The sequence below is a fragment of the Mytilus galloprovincialis genome, chromosome 9 (assembly GCF_965363235.1).
Source record: "Mytilus galloprovincialis chromosome 9, xbMytGall1.hap1.1, whole genome shotgun sequence".
Taxonomy (NCBI): Eukaryota; Metazoa; Mollusca; class Bivalvia; order Mytilida; family Mytilidae; genus Mytilus; species Mytilus galloprovincialis.
The window spans coordinates 30206501-30227359 of NC_134846.1; the positions used below are offsets into that span (position 1 = coordinate 30206501).

At 30.9% G+C, this 20859-nt stretch overlaps 2 protein-coding genes and 1 long non-coding RNA gene across 4 annotated transcripts; 2 read left to right on the forward strand and 1 right to left on the reverse strand.

Annotated features, from left to right (window-relative positions):
• Positions 1–418: 418 nt before the first annotated feature.
• LOC143044774 (uncharacterized) lies at positions 419–7748 on the forward strand. Its single transcript, XR_012968771.1, has 2 exons — positions 419–474; positions 5999–7748. It is a non-coding gene; the product is annotated as an uncharacterized LOC143044774 (long non-coding RNA).
• A 3328-nt stretch (positions 7749–11076) lies between these two features.
• LOC143044775 (uncharacterized) lies at positions 11077–14962 on the forward strand. 2 transcript variants are annotated; one of them, XM_076216936.1, is made up of 2 exons: positions 11077–11406; positions 13649–14962. In XM_076216936.1, the coding sequence occupies exons 1-2, from the start codon at positions 11211–11213 to the stop codon at positions 14809–14811; spliced, it is 1359 nt and encodes a 452-aa protein (XP_076073051.1). In that variant the 5' UTR covers positions 11077–11210; the 3' UTR covers positions 14812–14962. The 2 variants fall into 2 exon arrangements, 1 of the variants encoding a protein (XP_076073051.1); XR_012968772.1 differs by lacking the exon at positions 11077–11406 and adding an exon at positions 11940–12249 and having other exon boundaries at positions 13649–13733.
• A 37-nt stretch (positions 14963–14999) lies between these two features.
• Positions 15000–20496, reverse strand: LOC143046528 (uncharacterized). The gene is made up of 8 exons (XM_076219684.1): positions 20293–20496; positions 19571–19746; positions 18716–18861; positions 17984–18203; positions 17075–17268; positions 16604–16672; positions 15370–15869; positions 15000–15006 (listed from the first exon to the last, which is right to left on the reverse strand). Exons 1-8 carry the CDS (start codon positions 20394–20396, stop codon positions 15000–15002), a joined length of 1416 nt encoding a protein of 471 aa, XP_076075799.1. The 5' UTR covers positions 20397–20496.
• Positions 20497–20859: the final 363 nt, after the last annotated feature.

Here is a 20859-nt window from a genome sequence, read left to right on the forward strand (position 1 = left end):
TATGCATGTAATACTTATTCAGTTGCTGGAAACTTGATTTTCTTTTTATTGTAGTTAGATGTTTTTGAATTCATTGAATTGAATACGAAAAAATCCCACATCTCAGTGAAACAAAATTCCCCGTTTCTATTCTCGATTTCATCTTTTGGCGTTGACCTTGGATTATTTTCTCAGACAGAGCTGTGACTCCGAAAAATTAAAACTCAACTAACAATAACAACAATGTTTTTAAATTGATTAAGTTTTTTGAACATTTTATTCATCTCTCTCCATTACATGGCTGTTATTAAGGAACAATATGAAAATAAGACAAATTTGTCATGATTTTACACCAATCATTGCCTTTTTGAACAAGATTTTATAAACTGTACAACATTTACAAAGTTAACTTATTTTTGTTAATTTGGCATGCGGTACATTTTGTTTCGACAAGCAGCAGCTGATAACTCAACATGGTTGAGGGAGATGCAGGAGGTAATTTTAAAGTTCATAAATACATGTACATACGATGATATTGGTCTTGTCCCCGTTGTATTACTTGTGCAGTTTTGTGGTCATTTGTTTATTTAAACGTCATCAACAAAATATGCGAACCTGGACTATACCATTACTTTGTTTATTTTAATAATTTAGGTATGGCATGCATTATTAACAATAAACAATTTTAGAACAAGTTGTATAATCTTCATGATTTCTGAGAAAATATTCTTTGTTTTATTATGATTCGTGATACATATTATTATTTAGGTATTGTTTCAAATACTACATTTCACCTTCATTCCTATTTAAATTTAAATTAAACAAACAGGATTTAAAGATAATTTTCTATTCATAGTATAATATTACAACGAAAGGGTAAATTTTTTCATTTCTTTTCAAGTTCTTGCTTTAAACTGTAGACTTAAGGGGGTTCGTTCGCGTGTCTAAATCAATTTTTTCTTAATATAGGATTTCGTTATATTTTTCTATATATGAACTTTATCTTATACTTAACATGATAGAAAAAATAAAATAAAAAAATGGGGTCATTTACTCTCACAATCTGCATTCGAAAGAAGCATACACTTTTGTAAAGGTACTTTTTTCTGTTGAAATAATAGGAAAAATGGAGGTAATATGGAAATAAAAAAAGAACTAAATTACAGAAATAGGTCAAATTTTACAATAGTTTAGTTTAAGTCATGTAAGTACAGCTTGTTTAAAAAAAAATAATAAAAAATATAGGTCACAAATGAGTTTAAAAAGATGTTTCATTTTAATGGCCAAAAAATTGCATTTTTGCACCAAAGGGAGATAGCCTAGTTTGTAACTTTTTCTATGATATATACATTTTGAAAGTCATCTGGGGTTAAAACGAATTGATTTTTTTGAAGGAGTTTTGTACCATATGATAAAGTAACAAAGTTCTAATAAAGTAATAAATAAAATTTGGAATGAAAAAACAGATGTTTAATTTTTTTTCTGAAATTTGTATACCCTCGAGCCTCCTTAAATATTAATGTCAGAAGTCAGAAGTGATAGATTAAAGTAAATTTTTGGAAATTGCATAAATTATTAATAATTGCAAAATTTTGAATGCAGTTTGACCATAGGTGAAAATAGATGGTTTATGGGACGAAAATGGGCCCCAACACTATAGGTAATCTTCACCATAACTGATTAAGATTGGGCCATGGTAAATAGGATGAAACACATTTTACAATAGGAGGATTGAGTCTATTCAATTCAATTCTTTATTACTTTGAACCATACAGTCTATCAGTAATGACAGTAGAGTATAAAATTGAGAATGGAAATGGGGAATATGCCAAAGAGACAACAACCCGACCATAGAAACAAACAACAGCAGAAGGTCACCAACAGGTCTTATGCATTAATATACAATTTTACAATTTGGATAGTGGTTAACAAACACATAAATAATAAATTGTCAGAATATCAGTCACATGTACAGTTTGTGAGTTTCAGACTACAAATATAAATTTGTATAACTAAAGATGTGGAAGGAAAGTACTGTTATCATGGTTATTGTTTTATTCATTTGTAACTGTAAAATTAAAAAAAATCTTATCCAAGCTGACTTATCTGTCAGTATAATTTGTATTTTAGAATATAATTTGAAGTTGAACTGATAAGAAGAATCTTTACAAAATGTCCCATTTATAAATCACTTTAGAATTTTTCGTAATATTATTATTTTTATATTTAATTTTAAAAAGTATATGTATGCTATCATCCTGGTTTTCCCATATTTAATTGCAAGTTTTTAATGTTTATAAAGCATAGGGTGTTTTGTTGTTTTAACAATAATTTTAGTTTATCTATGAATTATAATATCTCTAACATGTCTAAGTCTGACCATTATTTTACCTGTAAAATAAAAAAAAAGATATTTGATTTTTCTGTTAAAACTAGGAAAATGTATCGAATTTGAAAAAAAACATATATACATACAAAGTTAAAATGTTTATTATTTTGACAAATTATCAACAAATTTTTAAATTGTTAAAATACATTCTGAAAAAAATAATTTAAAGTTATAAGTAAAACAATAAAACTGCAGAAATAAGCAAATTTAAAATTCACTATATTTATTTTTTTTATATAAAAATAATTAGAGAATGTGTTTTTTGGCAGTAGATTCCCTCAATTGTAAATATCCATGAGTCAACTTCCACATATGCAGGATTAGAGGTAGTTAAGACTGTCTTGAGATTATGATCATTGTGTATAAATTTTCTAACATTTGGTTGTGACGAAATTAAGTTCGAGAAGAGAAATGACAGATTTATTAATTTTCATACAACCGCACAAATTACCGCAAACTTTTTGCGGTCATATATTGGTATCACGTCTTCGTCATCGTCGTCTGAAGACAGATGGTTTCCGGATAATAACTTTAGTATACATAAATAGCAATCAATAAAATTTTAACACAATGTTTATAATCACAGAAGGAATCCTGGGATTGATTTTGGGGGTTATGGTCCCTAAGGTTTAGGAACTAGGGGCCCAAAGGGCCCAAAACAAGCATTTGTCTAGTGTCAGGACAATTAGTTGTGTATAAGTATTGAAATTGTTCTGAAATTGTACCACAATGTTTAATACCATAAGTAGAAGGTTGGGATATATTTTAAGGGTTATGGGACAAACAGTCTAGGAATAAAGTGCAAAAAAGGGCCAAAAACAAGCATTTTTGTAGTTTCAAGACAATAAATTGGAGTTATCTTTCTTTGTCAAGAATGGTTGTTGAATCACCTAAAACCAATGCTTTATGAAATATTCTTTGGAAATTGGAGTTATCTTTCTTTGTTCAGAATAGTAGTTGAATCAACTTAAATCAATGCTATATACAATATACAATGCAATATTCACTTTTAATACCAACTAATAAATTAAAACAATCTCTACCATTCAGTGATTACAAGCACTTTGATTACCATTCTAGGGTTATGCCCCTTTACAAGTGGAAAAATTGAAGTATTTTTTTGTTTCTATTCTCTTTACTTTAGTTTGTCTCAACTAAATTAAATGAAATGTGTATATAATGTTTATTACCTCTAAACTCAGTTCAAGTTCAATTTTTGGCAGCTTCACTTTTACAGTTCTTGAGTAATGTCCCTTTATAACGTTATATGCTAACAGGGGCATCATCTGTGTCCCTTTGGGCACATTCCCCATTTATTTTTTTAGAAGTTACTATTAATTAAATTTGTTTTAATCATGACTATGACATTTTATATTTTAATATTTTATGATGTATTTAAATGAGTAAACTCCATTAGAAATATGAATTGAGATCAGTTTTGGAATAAGGGAAATTGGGAGGTGGAAAAAAATGGGGGAGGGGGTCAATTTTTCTCATTTCAGATTTCAGAAATAAAAGAAAATGTCTTCAAACATTTTTTGTTGTTGAGAGGATTAATATTCAACAGCATAGTGAAATGCTCAAAATAAAAAAAAGTTCATTAGACCACATTCATTCTGTTTCAGAAACCTATGCTGTGTCAACTATTTAATCACAATCCCAATTCAGAGCTGAATCCAGCTTCAATGTTGTGTCCATACTTGCCCCTACCGTTCAGGGTTTAACCTCTGCGATCCTATAAAGCTAGCCTGCGCCCTGCAGAGCATCTGGTTTTATTTTAAAGGGGCTTATACAATATTACTCAAAAGTTAATGTTAAAGTTAGGCCAGCCAATTTCAATGATTTGTGTTTTATTATAATAAACATAGTGTGCATGAGCCATAAATTAAAGTGTGCAGTGAGAAGTGTTTACTCAGACATTTTTTCACAGAAAAGGTATTTTTTGATGTGTCAGATGCTGTGTAAAAGTTTTCATTCAATTGGACAATATTAGGTGATAAAAAATGGCTATCAAGTTCTTTCCTGTAAAGATTGATTATTGAATAAGAGATACTGTTTCACAGGAAAGAAGTTTATAAGATAGATAATAAAAAAGTTACTGAAATGTTTTCGCTATATTTAATTCCATATTGCTAATAAAAACATATAAAAGAACCAGTTACAGTTTGCTATAAACAAAAATGGAAGTGGTTGAATTCAAAAGTATTTTCAATTGTCTTAACTAAGTTGTTTTTAAGTATCCACCAGCCTAAACATGCTAAACTGACAATGTAAAAAGAACTATCATGATTGATCAGTAAAGCATCTACATGTAACTATAAAATTAAAATGATGAACTGTTCTATTAACAGTCAGAGGTGCGACTTAAACAAGTGATTTCATTATCATGTATTTCAGGGATTTTACAAATTCAGTTATCACCTATTTAAGTGATTTTGGCGTTTCCTTAGATCTTCAAATGCTAATTTCATTGATTTTCAATATTTTCACAAACTTTTCTATAATTTTCCTACATAAATCAATGATCCCTTTATCTTGGGATATCAATTTCACTAGTGCACTTTGGCAGTAAGTTAATGCGCTAAAGCTTTTAAACGTGCCCTTGGGAATCGTTCTGTAATCAAATATTCATTTACTACTCTTGCTATCAGACAAAGGTCAGCAATATCAGGTGACCTGATTGGTTTTCTATAGAGTTAGAAAGATTTATTTTAAGTATTGTTAAGGTTTTGTCCTGATCTACAAATTATTCCAGTTTTTGCATATTCAAATAAACTAAAATATGACAGGCTTATCAAGGAAAAGACAATTTCTGCATGTACATAGTTGTTTTTTAAATAAAATTCTTGTCTTTTGACAAATAAAATATTCAAGCTTGTGGGAAAAATATCCAAAGAATGTTATAAACACTTCTTGAAGTGATTACATTTTAACTTTTCAGATTACTTGTTTCAGTGATTTTGAAAAGTCTGTGTGAAAATTTTTAATATTTCACAACCAAAATCACTCAAAGAAGTGATATTGAAATCACTTGTTTAAGTAGTACCTCTGACTGATTAAAGTTTTGTTTTTTTTGTATTAGTTAGTACATGTTTTAATGTATAATTTATGTTTAATTTCACATGGATGATGATCATATATATTCCAGTTTACATGTCACGTTTTAATAGAGACGAAAGCACCATTGCTGTACTGTTAAGTCCACAATACATGTATCTAATGTCTACAACACAGACAAAGTCCACAATAAATTTCGGCTAAAGTCCATAACGCTGCTACAGTCTTCGAACTTTCAAATTTGCACAAACTGACCTCCACTTAAGTCCACAAAAACACCATTAAAGTTCACAATAACAAGTTTCGCTAAAATCCATCAGAGATAAAGTCCATCAGAGACATATATATAGTAAATGTATGTCTCTGAATCCGTCAAAAGCACCGTTAATACCGATTTAAAGCTGATATGCTTATGCTTGTATTTTTAAGATTTGGTTGGCTTGCTTGCTTTGTTTGTATAAATATTTGCTCAAGCATATTTTAATTAAGATTGGCACCTGCAATCAAAAGATAGGTTGGGCTTCAGCTTGTATGCATTACTGGTACTTATTATTTTATTTTTCATGTTTTTAGAAACGAGTGACCATTTTGACTGTGTGCCATGCCAAATGCAAGACATTCCGAAAAACGCTACAAATTGGTGTACAACGTGCGAAGAAGGGTTGTGTGACAACTGCAACATTCACCATAAAGCAAATTAAGCTTCCAGATCCCATACAACTATTGCTGTTGGTAAACTTAAGTCTTTAGATCCTTTTGTATCTTCCTTAAAGACTACATGCGATGTTCATAACTTACCCCTGGAGTTGTTTTGTCCAAATCATGAAGCTCCCTGTTGCTCAAGTTGTGCTGCTAATAGTCATGCCACATGTCTTGGGATAACATCTTTTCAAAAGGTAACACAAGAAGCTAATAACTCAAATCAAATCGATGACATCAATGCAAAACTGGACGATCTTTTAAGTCAAGTTGATATTATGATAAAAAACCGTAAAGATAATAAAACAAAAATTATTGATCAAGCTGGGAGTCATAAATCTAAGATGAAAGAGCTCAGAAAAAATATAAATGATCATTTAGACATTCTTGAAAATCAGCTGCAGTCTAAAAGTGATAATTTAATAACATTAGAGACAGGTGCCATTGAAAATGTGGTTAAACGTTTGAAGGTGAAGAGACATGACATTGACAATTTAAAAAACAATATTTTGAATCTTAAAGATGTTGGTTCAAATGCACAAAAATATATTGGCGGAAAAAAGGCAGAATTAACTATTGGCGAAGAGAATAAAATATTAGCTTCATTGGCAGATACTTCAGACATCGCTGAGGTCAGTTTAGAATTTACTGTTGACCCCATGACGGAAGAAACCATTATGAAATCAATTGATGTTTAGATGAAAAAAGAAACTGGAAATTCGAAATCAAAGGAAAAGGTTTCTTCATGTCAGACCATTCCTGATGAAACTACCATTTTGCAGAAAATTTTTGACACTTCTGTTTTTGACAGACATGTTACAATATCATCTATTGTTGTTTTACCATGGGAAGAAGTGATTGTTTCTGCTTATTCTAGAAGTTCTGTAGTAGTATTCAGCCCATTAGGGACAATGGAACAAACCATTCCACTAATGGATGCACCTTTTGGACTTGCATACATTGGTTGTGACGAAATTTCTATATCTGTTCCAAAAACAGAGATAATCTTGATCTTCACAACTAAGAGTTATACAAAAAGAAGACAAATAGAAGTGAACGGTCAATGTTGGGGGATAGACTTTGCGAACGATATGCTTCTTTTGGCAATAAGATACAAAGGAATTTTGTTTTTAGATAAAATTGGAAGTATGATTAAGAGGGTTTCCATGTGAAATAGCAATCTTACATATGTGCACATGTTTATGGACAGATATTATCGTGCAGAATTTACAGACAGCTCAGTTCATTGTTATTCATCTACTGGAAAGAAAATTTGGTGTTTTTCAGAAGCAGATGCACTCGGTACAAGAAATATGTGTAGCGACTCTGAAGGAAATTTATTTGTAGCCTGTCAAGATTCTAATCGTGTTATATTGATTTCAAAGGATGGCACCAGCAGTAAAACAGTACTAGAAACAAGAGAACCAAAGGCTATTTGGTTTGATTCAAAATCATCTGTGCTTTATGTATGCAGTTTAAACGGGGATAACTTATCGACATATAGACTCACATAATTATTACATTCACGAGTACTGCTTTCATCCAGCATACCACTGCTCTAGAACTTGCTTTGTAATCTTATGTTTTATGATAATTACCTATAAAACCTTTTGTGAAAAGAAAATGTTTTTTTTTATTGATCTTTATACAATAATACAGGTATTTACATGATTTATTTATGATCCTTCCATTTTATAATCCACTTATCTTTCATGTAAAGACAAGTGCATTATGTATGTATTATCTATACTACTAAAAAAATACCGAGGTCCAATTTGTTAGCCTAACTCAAATTCATAATACATCATACATGTAACTAAGTATGGTGTAGATTACGAAATAAACCATTCCCACGGGTAATAACATTGTCATATCAAGAATTTGTATAGATGCAAATGTCCGCCATTAATCAAGGCATGTTGAGCATCTTCCAGATGCAACACGGGTAATCACACAAATTATCGCGCTGCGTAAGCCATTATTCTATATGTACAGTCTATGCAAACGTCCACGAGATTCCAATCCTTCTTACTATACAAGTCCTTGGTCATATCGATGAGCGTTAAATAATATGATTTTGTCCTAGTTTGGTTAATAGTTATCAAAAGTACCATGATTATAATGTAGTACGCCAGACGCGCGTTTCGTCTAAATAAGACTCGATCATCAGTGACGCTCATATCGAAATATTTATAAAGCCAAACAAGTACAAAGTTGAAGAGCATTAAGCATGTTAAGTTAGACAACCCGCTGCATTCGTTTGCACCTGTCGTAAGTCAGGAACCTGATGTTCATTGCTGTAGTTTGTTAATGTGGTTCATAAATGTTTCACGTATCTCGTTTTTTATATAGATTAGACCGTTGGTTTTCCTGTTTTAATTTTAATCTACATTTGAATGGTTTTACACTAGTTATTTTTGGAGCCCCTATATAGCTTGCTGTTCGGTGGGAGCTCAGGATCCGTGTTGAAGGCGATACTAGTATGATCACAACTATTGAAATACTTTTGAAAAACATATTTTTGCTGATATTTTTGTTTGCGTTTAACACTTTGAGGCAATATGACTGTAGCCATGTTCCTATGCTGTTCTTTTGTTCACATACGAAATCAGTGTTTCACATTCTGTCGTTACTTGATATTCTACTAACAGATACATCGCTCGAGAAAATAGGTCGTCTGAAGTAAGATATTATCATTAAGTGTATGTTATTATAATTATAAAACACGCATATAATATAAATACATTTTGTACATGATATACGGAGATCAGAAGGGAAAGATATTACTGCATTCCTATAGCAATTGTCTTTGAAAGTAGGTTTATTTGGAATAGTAAATGACATAAGGAAACATAGTCATATTAATATATAATAAGTAGATGTGGAATGATTTCCAATGAGATAACTATCCACCCGAGACAAAATGACGTAAATGTTACGTCGGTGTACAACCTTCAGCAATTAACAAACCCATACCTCTTAGCAAGGGTACGACAACATTAAAGGTAAAGCAATTCAAAAAAGAACACACACGGCCAGATTTTTGTTTAAAATAATAGGCAAAACGCAAATATGATATAGACATGACACAAAAAACAAACTGCAATTGCCGCTTACCAAATGTAACATACCTAAGTCTTCAGACAAGCACAACCAGAAGTAGTGTTACAAATTATACAAATCAGTTGAAAAGGGGTTAACCCATCAGATAGACATAAAACAAAATTATCAAGTAACATAAACTTAAAGGAGAAAAAGAGCCGATTATGAGTATACTGGAAGTATAACAACTGATAAAAAATCCTGAATCCAAGACTAGAAACTTTTCTTAAATTTTAATTCTAGAATAGAAATCTGTTGCCAATACTCATCTTCCATTGTCTTCATCCATCTTATTCTCTGTTATTTTCAGCTGGTCGGACCAAAAGTATTGTTGTACACAGTTCAAATGTACTAAACAAAATAATACGTTGTGTATCCTTGAATTTTTGAAATTCATGTCGATCTCAATAAAATTGACATTTTCATTTACTAACAACTAGACCGACAGTGCTTTATTGCATAGAAGAAAAATGCTTACACGGATTAAGAAAGCATCATGTGCTTGGGGTATGTCACTCTGATTTTGATTTTGACCTTTGCTCCCTATGATAGTAGCTTTAATCCAAATCGTTTCCGGTTCTTATCTTTTGCACAGTAAGACTGGTGTCTACTTGAATTGGTATGAAGTAGCATCATGAGATGTGGTGTGTTAAATATCAAATTCAGGCCAATCTCACCTTTGTCACCTGTGATAGTTAATCCTTGTATTTGTGTCCTGGGTTTTACTCAAGAACAATCGAACTTTGGTAGACCCAACATGGTACGCTGATACATCGTGGAATGGATGCGTGTCATATATCTTAATCTTGTCACTCTTGCCTATATTTTGACCATTGACCCCTACAATAGTTTACAAATGTCTAAATAGTGTGGTGCATAACTGCTGTACTATCGCACTTAGATTGACAAAAGTAGGTAAAAGGAAGCAGAATACTGACCTTTATCTTCACCATGTTCACCGTAATTTCTGATTTTACAGTATGCTAACCCCAAACTTTGTTCCTAGGTCAATGTAATTCTTTCAGATTAACCTATCACTAACCATGTGTTGATCTAAGAAACGGGCCAAGCTTATATAATATGAACGACTTACAACCGCACATATCAGAATGTATACCTCAATATTAAATGTCACTGTATCAACTAAAATGCAAACGGGAGTATTAGTTCCTCTTTGTGGACATCTTTAGTTTTTATCAAGAATGAGTAGCTTGAAAAGAGTATATATATATATCTATATAGATATAAGAAGATGTGATATGAGTGCCAATGAGACAACTCACATTCAAATCACAAATTTTAAAAGTAAACCATTATGTATAATAAGGTCTAAGTACGGTCGTCAACACGGAGCCTAGCCTTCCACCGAAACGTAAGCTACACGGGGCCTTAAAATGACTATTGTATTCCTATATACCTATATTTGTGATGTACAGATTATCAAATCTATGGACAACATCCCGACCCGATGGGCCTTCAACACAGCACGCCATGTCAACTAGAGATCTTAATTACTGTGCTTATCCAGTAATATTTGTGGTATCACAATAGCAATGGCTAAAATAGTTTACCAAAATGCAGTTCGAATTCTTCTTCCACATACTGATCAACTGGTAAAATATTTTAACAAATTGCTGAAATGAAAGATTTTTAGTATGAAGTGAGTGCTGTGAAATCTATAGTAATACATGCCATCCAGCTCCAGTTAGTTGATGTTATAACTTTAGATAATAACTTTGACATGAAAACTTCTGTCATAAATATATTTTATGAAACAATAATTCAAAACATTGTTTTGTAAGTCTTTTATTTATTGATCTGTTTTCCAACAGCAAGTTAGTGCGTAATGGTTTACATTCACCCTTTTTCACGCTAAGAGCGCTTCTGTAACGTCGGTGGTTACCTGGGCGTTTGTTTTTCACTAAAACGCTTGAATCCAAGGTAAACAACAGTATTTCAAGGTGATTCATCGTGAAAATTACAGATGCCGTCGTATTGTTGTGTCCCCGGTTGCAAGGAAAGTGGAGGTCATAAATTCCCGAGTGACAAGGAACTAAATTTAAAGTGGAGAGTGGCAATAAGAAGAACAAACGAGACGAGAGGACTTTGGAGACCGGGAAAACATGATATTGTGTGTCATAATCATTTCACACTCTCTGATTACAAGAACACATTATTAGGTTAGTTTACCGTTATTTATTACAAAATGTGTTTGTATTTTTAAAACTTGTTACAATTTAAATTGATGCATGCAATTTAAAGGAGGAAACGTCGGATTGATTTTAATAATTAAAGTGTTTTAAAGATATATCTAGCTGCTACCCAATGACAAATTTAAATGACGAAATTGGCATAGACATACATGTAGTGTTAGATTTTGTTTCTAAAAAAAATAACTCTTTTTCTTGTTAATCATGCATTTATCATACAGCAAATGAAATAAACTGGTTGACTGAGTAAAATTATATTGGGGTGGTATGGTGACATGTCTTACTGCATGAACACCTCACAAACAATAAAATATGATGTAATTTGACATATAATGGTTTACTTTTATTAATTGTTATTTGGATGGAGATTTGTCTCATTGGCACTCATACCACACATTCCTTTATCTATATAGTACAAAGTATAGGTTTACTTGATGTTATTTTTGCAGAAACATGTTTCATCCTGAATGATTATGCATAATTTTTCTGTGGACATTTAACAGCCTTCTGTCGTCATCATCTATCCGAAATTAGAAGTCAAACATTCAAGTGACTGGTCATTTTGTGATTGATATTTTCCATATTTTAATATAATTTTCTGGTTTTTGTTTAAACCCCAAAAATGTTGGTTGAATGACTTAAATAGTTTCATCTTGACAACAATAGAGAAGATGTTTGTTTTAATTGTTTAAATACAAAAAATGCAAGATTTGTTTCAATGATTTTGTTAGAACTGCATGATTTTTTCATTGTTCGTGTTGCTTTGTGGTTATATTTTTCCATTTTAGGAAGATTGGAAAAAGAATGAGAACAGTAAGTTACATACCTCAACAGAATTTAATACTGAGAACTTGTACATCCTGTACATGTACATTTTATTAATGGTCATGAAATTGATACAACATGAATATAAGCTTCTAATGTGTTACAATGAAGTTAAGTATTATAATATACCGTTTTAAAACAGGTATGCATGTTAAGAATTCTGTTTTTACCTGTCAATAGTTGTACTTCAATTGAATACACAACAAAACAATTTTTTAAGCTAATTATTGTGCCCATTTCTGAAAACGTTATCATTTATCAAAATTAAACAAATACATGTATACATATGTATACTAGTATATAATAAAACATAAAGGAAATGAGTGAAAAACAATGACAATAAATACATATCAAACAAAATTATTCAAGTTATAGGATACACTAGAGTCACACTAGTTCTGGTATTTTGAGTACATATAGAAAGTACTTGTTGAGATTCATACTTTTTTTTCTCTTATACTGGATTGATACAGATAATTTTTATTAATCAATTTAATCAATCATTCATGTATTATCATTATTTATGCTTTTGAAGATTTGTTAACTAAATTTATCAGAAAAAAATACCTTGCACTGTACGTGTCCACATTTGTAACAAGAGTAAAGATTTTGTTCAAGTAAGTATAAAAAAGAAGATGTGGTATGATTGCCAATGAACAACTCCACAAGAGACCAAAATGACACAGAAATTAACAACTATAGGTCACCGTACGACCTTCAACAATGAGCAAAGCCCTTATGCATAGTCAGCTATAAAAGGCCCAGAAATGACAATGTAAAACACATTCAAACGAAAAAACTAACAGCCTTATTTATATAAAAAAAAAGAACAATAAGACAAATATGTAACACATAAACAAACGTCAACCACTGAATTACAGGCTCCTGACTTGGGACAGACACATTCATACGTAATGTGGCGGGGTTAAACATGTATTGATTATCCAACATTTTTCTGATTTAGAAAATAAGATCAGGCCTAAATTAATATATTGTTTGTTTCCCAAATCCGACACTGCCTAGGTAAAAAGCTGGAACAATATCTGTCCATCTGGCAAACCTGAAAATTTGAAATGAATAAAACAATATTTGAAATTGTTTTTGACAATAAAAATTTCTGAGTCGGACCATTCTTTCAGTCAGGATTGGGCAAACAAACAATATTTTTTTTAGGTCTGATCTTATTTTCTAAATCAGAAAAATGTTTGATAATCAATACAATTGACTTGGCCCTGCTGCTTATAAATTAAAATATAAATGTGTGAAACTTCATACATGTACAGCATATATATGTTAATTTGGGGCTTATGATTATGATACTACATGTAGTATAATAAAATTAATAAGTTCATACAACTAGTGTGCTTAATGGGTTTATTTTTATTAGGTGACAAGAGTAGACTCAAGAAGGATGTTGTACCCTCGGTCTTCCCTTTTCGTCAAGAAGCTATTGTAAGCCCAAGAGCATTGAGGATGAAATCCAGGGATCATGGAGATTTGGTCAGTAAAGACAAGTCTATGGAAGGTATTGAAAATGGCATACAGTATGAGGTTGAAATTGAGACAACAAGTAATGAGCGTCCTATTGAAGTAACAGATGAGTCAGACATAGGGAAGGTTGCTGAGGATAAGAATGTTCAGTGTGGATTGTTGGGTGACTACTCCATTGAAAATTTCATAAATAACCCCAAAGCAGTATCCTATTACACAGGATTTAGTTGTTATGATCATTTCATATTCTTGTTTCATTCACTTGGCCCTGCTGCTTATGAATTGAACTATAAATGTGTGAAACTTGAACCAAAAGACCAATTGTTTCTTACTTTGATGAAAATTAGATGTGGAAAGGAAGATTTTGAGCTGTCTTTATTTTTTAATATTTCCGAGTCTACAGTATCCAGAACCATTAATACTTGGATAAACTTTTTATATTTTCAATTGAAAGATCTTGATATTTGGCCCTCAAGGCAAGTTGTAGATGAATTTATGCCTGTGGATTTTGGAAGGAAATTCCCAACTACAAGGGTTATTTTAGATGCCACAGAAATTCCAATCCAAAAACCATCTGATGTTAACAACCAGAGTGTTACATGGTCGTCGTACAAGCATAGAAATACCATCAAAACTATGGTTGGTTGTACCCCAAGAGGTGCGGTGTCTTATGTTTCAGACTGTTATGGTGGGTCAGTCAGTGACAGACAAATTATCGAAAATTCACACCTACTTGAAAATGAAATCTTTGATTCTGGTGACAGCATTATGGCAGATAGGGGTATCATGGTGCAAGATCTTTTTGCAAACCAAAATGTATTTGTGAATACACCTACCATGCTGAAAGGGAAGTCCCAATTAGAACCAGAGGAAATAATAAAAGACCGTAGAGTGGCATCCAAGCGTATCCACATTGAGCGTGTCATTGGATTAAGCAAGAGATTTAAAATTTTAAAATATGAACTATCAAGTAGTAAATTTCCTCTAAGTAACAGAATTGTATTTGTATGCTTTGCTTTATTGAATTTCAAGAATGCCATTGTGGATAAATTAGCATAAGGAAATCACATTACTGATACATGTACAATAGGTCTTTTCCCTACATTAATATACAATTTTCTTCTACATTTAAGTAAAAAGCAGTCACACTACTAAATTTTACAGATATATATTATATTTGTTCTTTTGTAAGCAATAAATTAACTTCTGTATATATACAGTATTTACAAAATGTGTTTTTTACCAGTTTATAATCTACAGTTTAAATTTCCTTTAATAATATTACATTTGTACAACCAAATTATAAAACTTTTCTTTCCGATATTTAAAATGCTGTAAAATCAGACTTTAATGAGTGTTTTAATTAAAATACAATTTTGTTGTTTAATTAATAAAAATTTCAAGAAGTACATTATTTCAATTGATAAAAAAACATTCCACTTTTATGAATTTAAGAAAATATGACTAACTCACAACAAAGTGGCAATGTAGGGTCTGAAATGTCTAGTGTAGAACAACTGTAATTTGGGTATTAAGCATCCAACACAATAGTCATGATTTATTTCAATTTTTTGCACAAACAAATCAACAAAGGTGTAAACAACAAAAAAGCAATACTTCCTTTTACACAAAAAGAGTTGTCCTTGAATTTGGTCATAATAAGGACTACTTTTTCTCAAGACCATTGTGCCATCTCTTTCATACATTAAAAATTTAAATTTTGACCCTGGGAGAATTTTTTCATTTCTCCCACTGTAAGGACATTTAACCTCAACCAGACTGTCTGCTCCCACAAGTCCATCTGGAGATGCTCCCAAAAATGGGTAATGGTGGGAGACAATTAATCCACAATTAACTACATTCATTTTATAATTTTGTTTGAATTGAGTTAAAGCCTTGCTTTCATACATTTTTCCATGGAAAATTTGAGGCTTGTTAATAGGTTTTGGATTGTGAAGTGAGTCACAAAGTTTTTTTATGTTCCTTCTAGCTGTTATTTTTGTGACTTCACCAAATCTGGATGCTGTTACCCTCCACTGACGGGCCTTGAACCATTCTTTGTTATTTGATTGGCCTCTTGTGGTCTTTTCAATGGATTGTGCTTCCTTTTCTGTGACCTAAAAATACATGTATGTAATCAATTAAACATTATAAATGAAATTGGACAGCACATTATTGGTCAATGTGAGCTATGCTTATAAAATTATATTTAATTGCTTTTGATATTTAAATTCTCCAAGTTAATACTTTGAATAGCAAGAATGTTTATTATTTATATATAATTAACATGTAAATGATAGATGTAGGTTTGTGGGATACATGTAAATTATAAACAGGAACCAAACAACAACAATGCAGCAAATATCTTCTAAAGATAATCATATAACATTCAACAAATTGAGAAGTGTGTCTGTGTCTATGGTTGTGATTAAAGAAGTTTAGTCAGTAACCCAAATAAACAACTATTTAAATGTTTGTTTTAAACATGTTAAAAAAAATCAATGGTTTGTGTATTGTCTAATTTGTAAAAGTATGTATTGCTTGAAATGTATTGTTTTTTGCTTAATGTATTCTCTTTGAAACTATAATACATGTATGAACAATTGGGTTGCTGCTTCATATTATGATATATACATATATTGGTCTGAAGTGTCATTATATTTCTTTTTGCATGATTTTATATTGGGCTTCAACACTAATTTGATGATATTTTGGTTTAAAACAAAAGAATGTAATACATGGTAAACATTATGGTAGTTTACAGTTAATATACTTTTAGGGCTAAAATTATATTTGAGTACTTGAACAAACTCCTTGAACTATGTTTAAACTTATTCGAAAGTTTAATTACCTTTACAGCTTCATCAACCCAATGTTCAGCAAATGGCAATTTCAAATAATGATGATCATGTTGGGCAGCCTGAAAATGATATATTTTTTTATTATTCATTTATAAATAAATTTGGTGTATTAACTGTCTTCTGATTGGTTAAAAGTATTAGTTTTATTTTCAATGTTGTTAATTTTTATGGCGACATGTACGCCCACTCTGACGTTGTGTATTCATAACGCCAACATGTGTGTACATTGTTATTGCTTCGCAGATTATTCAATGTGAAAAGTCAAAAATTAAATTTATGGTTCAATAAATTCAAAATAAATAATAGCCATTCATTAAATAGAACAGCCATTTTTTTTGTTCTGCCATTTCTTTATTATTCATTATTAATATACTTAGTAACAAACATGATTAATATTAATTTAATTGTCAGCAATGTTTCTTTTTCAGGCAGTAGTATTTTTATAAGATAAATAAACATACCAGTAAGTTTGCTCTAGGGAAAAGATATCTCATGGCAATGTCTTTAGATGAGATGGCACAATAGTTAACCATTGTGTTTCTTACATAATCAGTATAGTCTTTCATTCTCCTGTACTTTTCTGGTCTAGGATCAGAAAGTAGATCATCTCCAAGTTTCCTTTTCAATGGAATGTCCTCCAGTTTTAATGGTTTACCTAATTGCAAAATAAGAAAACAATTGACTAGCTATTACTTTTCCTTAGTCAAAATATATCAGACAATGTTCAATAGTACATTGTATATTCAGTTCTTGCCTCTTTACAAGTAAAATGTCAGAACAAAATATTTTTTAATTTGTAGTTAAAAGAAAAAGATTAATATATTTTATCCTAATAATTTACATTTGATAAAAATCTATCTAAAGTTAAAATTCAATATTTTGATTGTATAAGAGTTGTCCTTCTTAATACACAATATGCCTTGAATTTTTTTTAAAGATTTAAGATGCTGTTTGATATTCACATGTATTTTCTTAAAGGAAGTTGGTATTTACAAAAATATTGTTTGTATTAAATTGGCAAATTAAAACAGTTCTACAAATCAGTGGAAGTTACTTTAAAGGACAATATTAAATGCACTAAAAAAAAATCAGACACAAAGATTTTATTTTAAATGTTAAACATGTGTACTTTTACTTTGTTAGTATTTATGAAAATGTTTTAGGCAACACTTATTAAAATCAGCATTTCAACATATTCCATACATGTAAGCGACATGTACAATTCTATAAATGCTTTATCTCAGCAGAGATTTTATACATTTATCACTTTGTTGTATGTTTATGTATAATATGCTTTTTGTCTTAATATCAATCCTATAAATTTGGATTTTAAATCAATAAAATAACTTATCTCACTTATCTTATCTTACCAGTATAATATGCCCTAGGTTGGTTGAATGTTTGGAGTCCTTCTGTACAAGATTTCTCCACAGCTAGTTGGCCTGACTGGGAAAATTCTTCTAGCATTAGTAGTACTGCTGCAATATGTTTGCAGGTTGCATGCGGACCCTTTCCTGCCGGACACTCACATTGTGAATTTACTGGACTTCCTGACCCCTTTTCCATTTTCAATTTGTAGTTATAAGTTACCTTAAAAAAATGTTATTATTATAAAAATAAGAAAAAATTATATTTTTGCCAATGGCATGAATGGCAATGAGACAAATACATTTGTATCAACTAGATTTCAGTTAATGTGGATAAAAGCAACTGAAGGTCATCCTACAGGCTTCAACAATGAGTGAAAATACATGTCTAGAATTATTGTTGATAGCAGATCACTGTTTCTTTCTGTTTTAAACATATGCAACTGTTTTGGATGTGGGAAAATTTAGAGCTTTGTTGCATACACACATGTGTTTTGTTTACAATTGCATGTCATTCTCTAAATATCGTCTTATTTCGTTATTGTAATATTTTGCTTCATCAATATTTACTTAACTTCTCTGTATATCAACTTAGTTACCTCTTTCTAGAGTTTTTGTGGTCATAGAACTAAACAAATATCACTCGATAGATAAGAATCTTTTATTCCAAACATATTTATGAATATTTGTACTGCATTTAAAAAAAATATTTATACTACATATATAAATATAAACCTGTTTCTTCATGGCAGCACCAACAATCCCAGTAAGATAAATGTCATCCACAGTAAATAAAACAGATGAAGCCAGGATCTTCTTTGCCTCCAACAAGTTTTTTCCTTTTTCAATTGCTTTTATATCTCCATTTATCTGCTTATCACCTTCAAAACATTATTGATTTTATCAAAATTAAAATGGAACATTTAAAAGGTGTGCATACAAAATATTGAATGTTGATTAAAGATCAACTGAAAATATGACATATTTTTCATGTTTCAATTTTTTTTTTTATATTTCTTTAAAAATGTCCACTTTTGACATAGAAACTGTAAGGACGCATATTTCTATATATGCCAATCTCCCTATAGTACTGTGCAGAGATATAGAAAGAGAATATAGAGAAATTACAAAGTGCACGGTTGTATTGAAGAGGTACAGACTACAGTACCTGCTGAGGAATATACATGTAGGGGTTATTTAAACTTATTATTGTATGAGACTTTTGAAAAAAAAAAAATTATTGTCTTTATTTTCTGAAGACCTTTCTGAATAACCTTAACCCGTAGCTGTACAACAATGGACCTTTTTCAATGCCACTGTAGTATAAATCACAATATATATTTTCACCAAAATATAAGGTTTTGTCTGAACTTCGAAAAAATGATGACAGACAGCAAGACTTGGCAATGATTGATCCAATTTTTAGATAAGGACAACAGAGTGGATGTGGGGCCACTAAGCTAATCTGCCCGCTTTGCACCAGCTAATATCAATTAATGCCTAGGGTGGGAATCGAACCCACATACACCAACTCTGTTTTCCTACAATGACCTAAAGATGTGAACAAGAACATATAAATTGACTACATACCAGCTAATCTGTATAAAAAGTACCCATCGATCTGTTCTCTGGTGAGTTTGGAAAAAACCAGTCTATGGTCTGAAATGAGTTGCTTATAGCCACACTTAGGCCATGAAATATCAGTGTGGTCAGGGATTTCAATGGCTGGCTGTTTGAAATTTCTATTTTTGTCATAGGCAATTAATCTGTGGAAAAGATATTTTAGAATGTTTTTAGTGTTAACAGATAAACATTAAAACCTAATAACATTTTTGCTAACTGTTATTGTTATGATAAAAGTTTATTTTTTTTACAAACCAATGCCATTGGCAATGCAGATTTGTTTATCTTTATTTTTTTATGATATGGTTTTGTCAGTTCAGTTGTTTTAAAAAAAACTTTCGATATTCTGTTAACATAAACACTCCGTCTTGAAATTATTAAATGTCAAATGAAATGGTCAGCAAAAAAGTCTTGTGTTTAAGTCATCAGAAAAATTTAATGCTTTAAAACAATGACTTTCACCAAATGAGCAAACAAAACTGTTGAAATTCTGAATTTAATGGTACCAAGTTTATTAAAATCGGTTCAGTAATGATACCACCATATACTTTTTAAAAATTGTGATGCCATTTGAAATCTATTTCTAGAACGGAAAATTGCAAGTGACACAGTCTCAGTTTCATGGTCAGAAACATTTTCTATTGACGGCTGTTTTATACTGTTGATCTTATTTCACATTGAAAAAATACCTATCAATCAGGTCTGCTTTTCTTCCTGTTATCACAGCTCCCCTTACAACCAATTCTGCCTTTAACTTCGGTACCGTCCACTTGTTGTACTTTGCCGCCTCCATTAGTTTATCGTAGTTACAAGCGTCTAAACGATAAAAAGCGTTTCGCTAACCACCGTTAACACACAAACGACCTCTCGAGTGCAAATTCCGGTGAATGAAAACCATTGTAATTTGTATATTTTTTTTCTAAAGCAATAACTTATCTGCTACTATAAAAGGGAAATTATTTACATTACTGTTAAAGCAGCACAATTTTGTTCTGTCTCACAAATATCAACTTCCTTCATTTGGAAAGTAAATTATTTGTAACATTATTTCCATGAGTATTTTGTTAAACTGTTATCCTTGGTTTTCAAAATAACACTGACATTTATTTCTAAGTTGATTAAAAATTTTAACTTTTGAAAATATATTATGGAACACATTCAAAGTTCTATAAATCGTACAAATTCCTCTATAAATAAAGAAGGTATCACCAGCCCAGTAGTCAGCAATTCTATACATCAATTCTATATTGACATGA

Excerpts from the sequence above, each read along its gene's own strand:
- LOC143044775 (XM_076216936.1), top strand. The coding sequence starts at position 11,211 with ATGCCGTCGTATTGTTGTGTCCCCGGTTGCAAGGAAAGTGGAGGTCAT. Across the intron at positions 11,407-13,648 it reads TTACAAGAACACATTATTAG|GTGACAAGAGTAGACTCAAG; the intron begins GTTAGTTTACCG and ends TATTTTTATTAG.
- LOC143046528 (XM_076219684.1), bottom strand. The coding sequence starts at position 20,396 with ATGGAGGCGGCAAAGTACAACAAGTGGACGGTACCGAAGTTAAAGGCA. Across the intron at positions 17,269-17,983 it reads ACCTAGGGCATATTATACTG|GTAAACCATTAAAACTGGAG; the intron begins GTAAGATAAGAT and ends TTTTGCAATTAG. Across the intron at positions 16,673-17,074 it reads TCCCTAGAGCAAACTTACTG|GCTGCCCAACATGATCATCA; the intron begins GTATGTTTATTT and ends TATCATTTTCAG.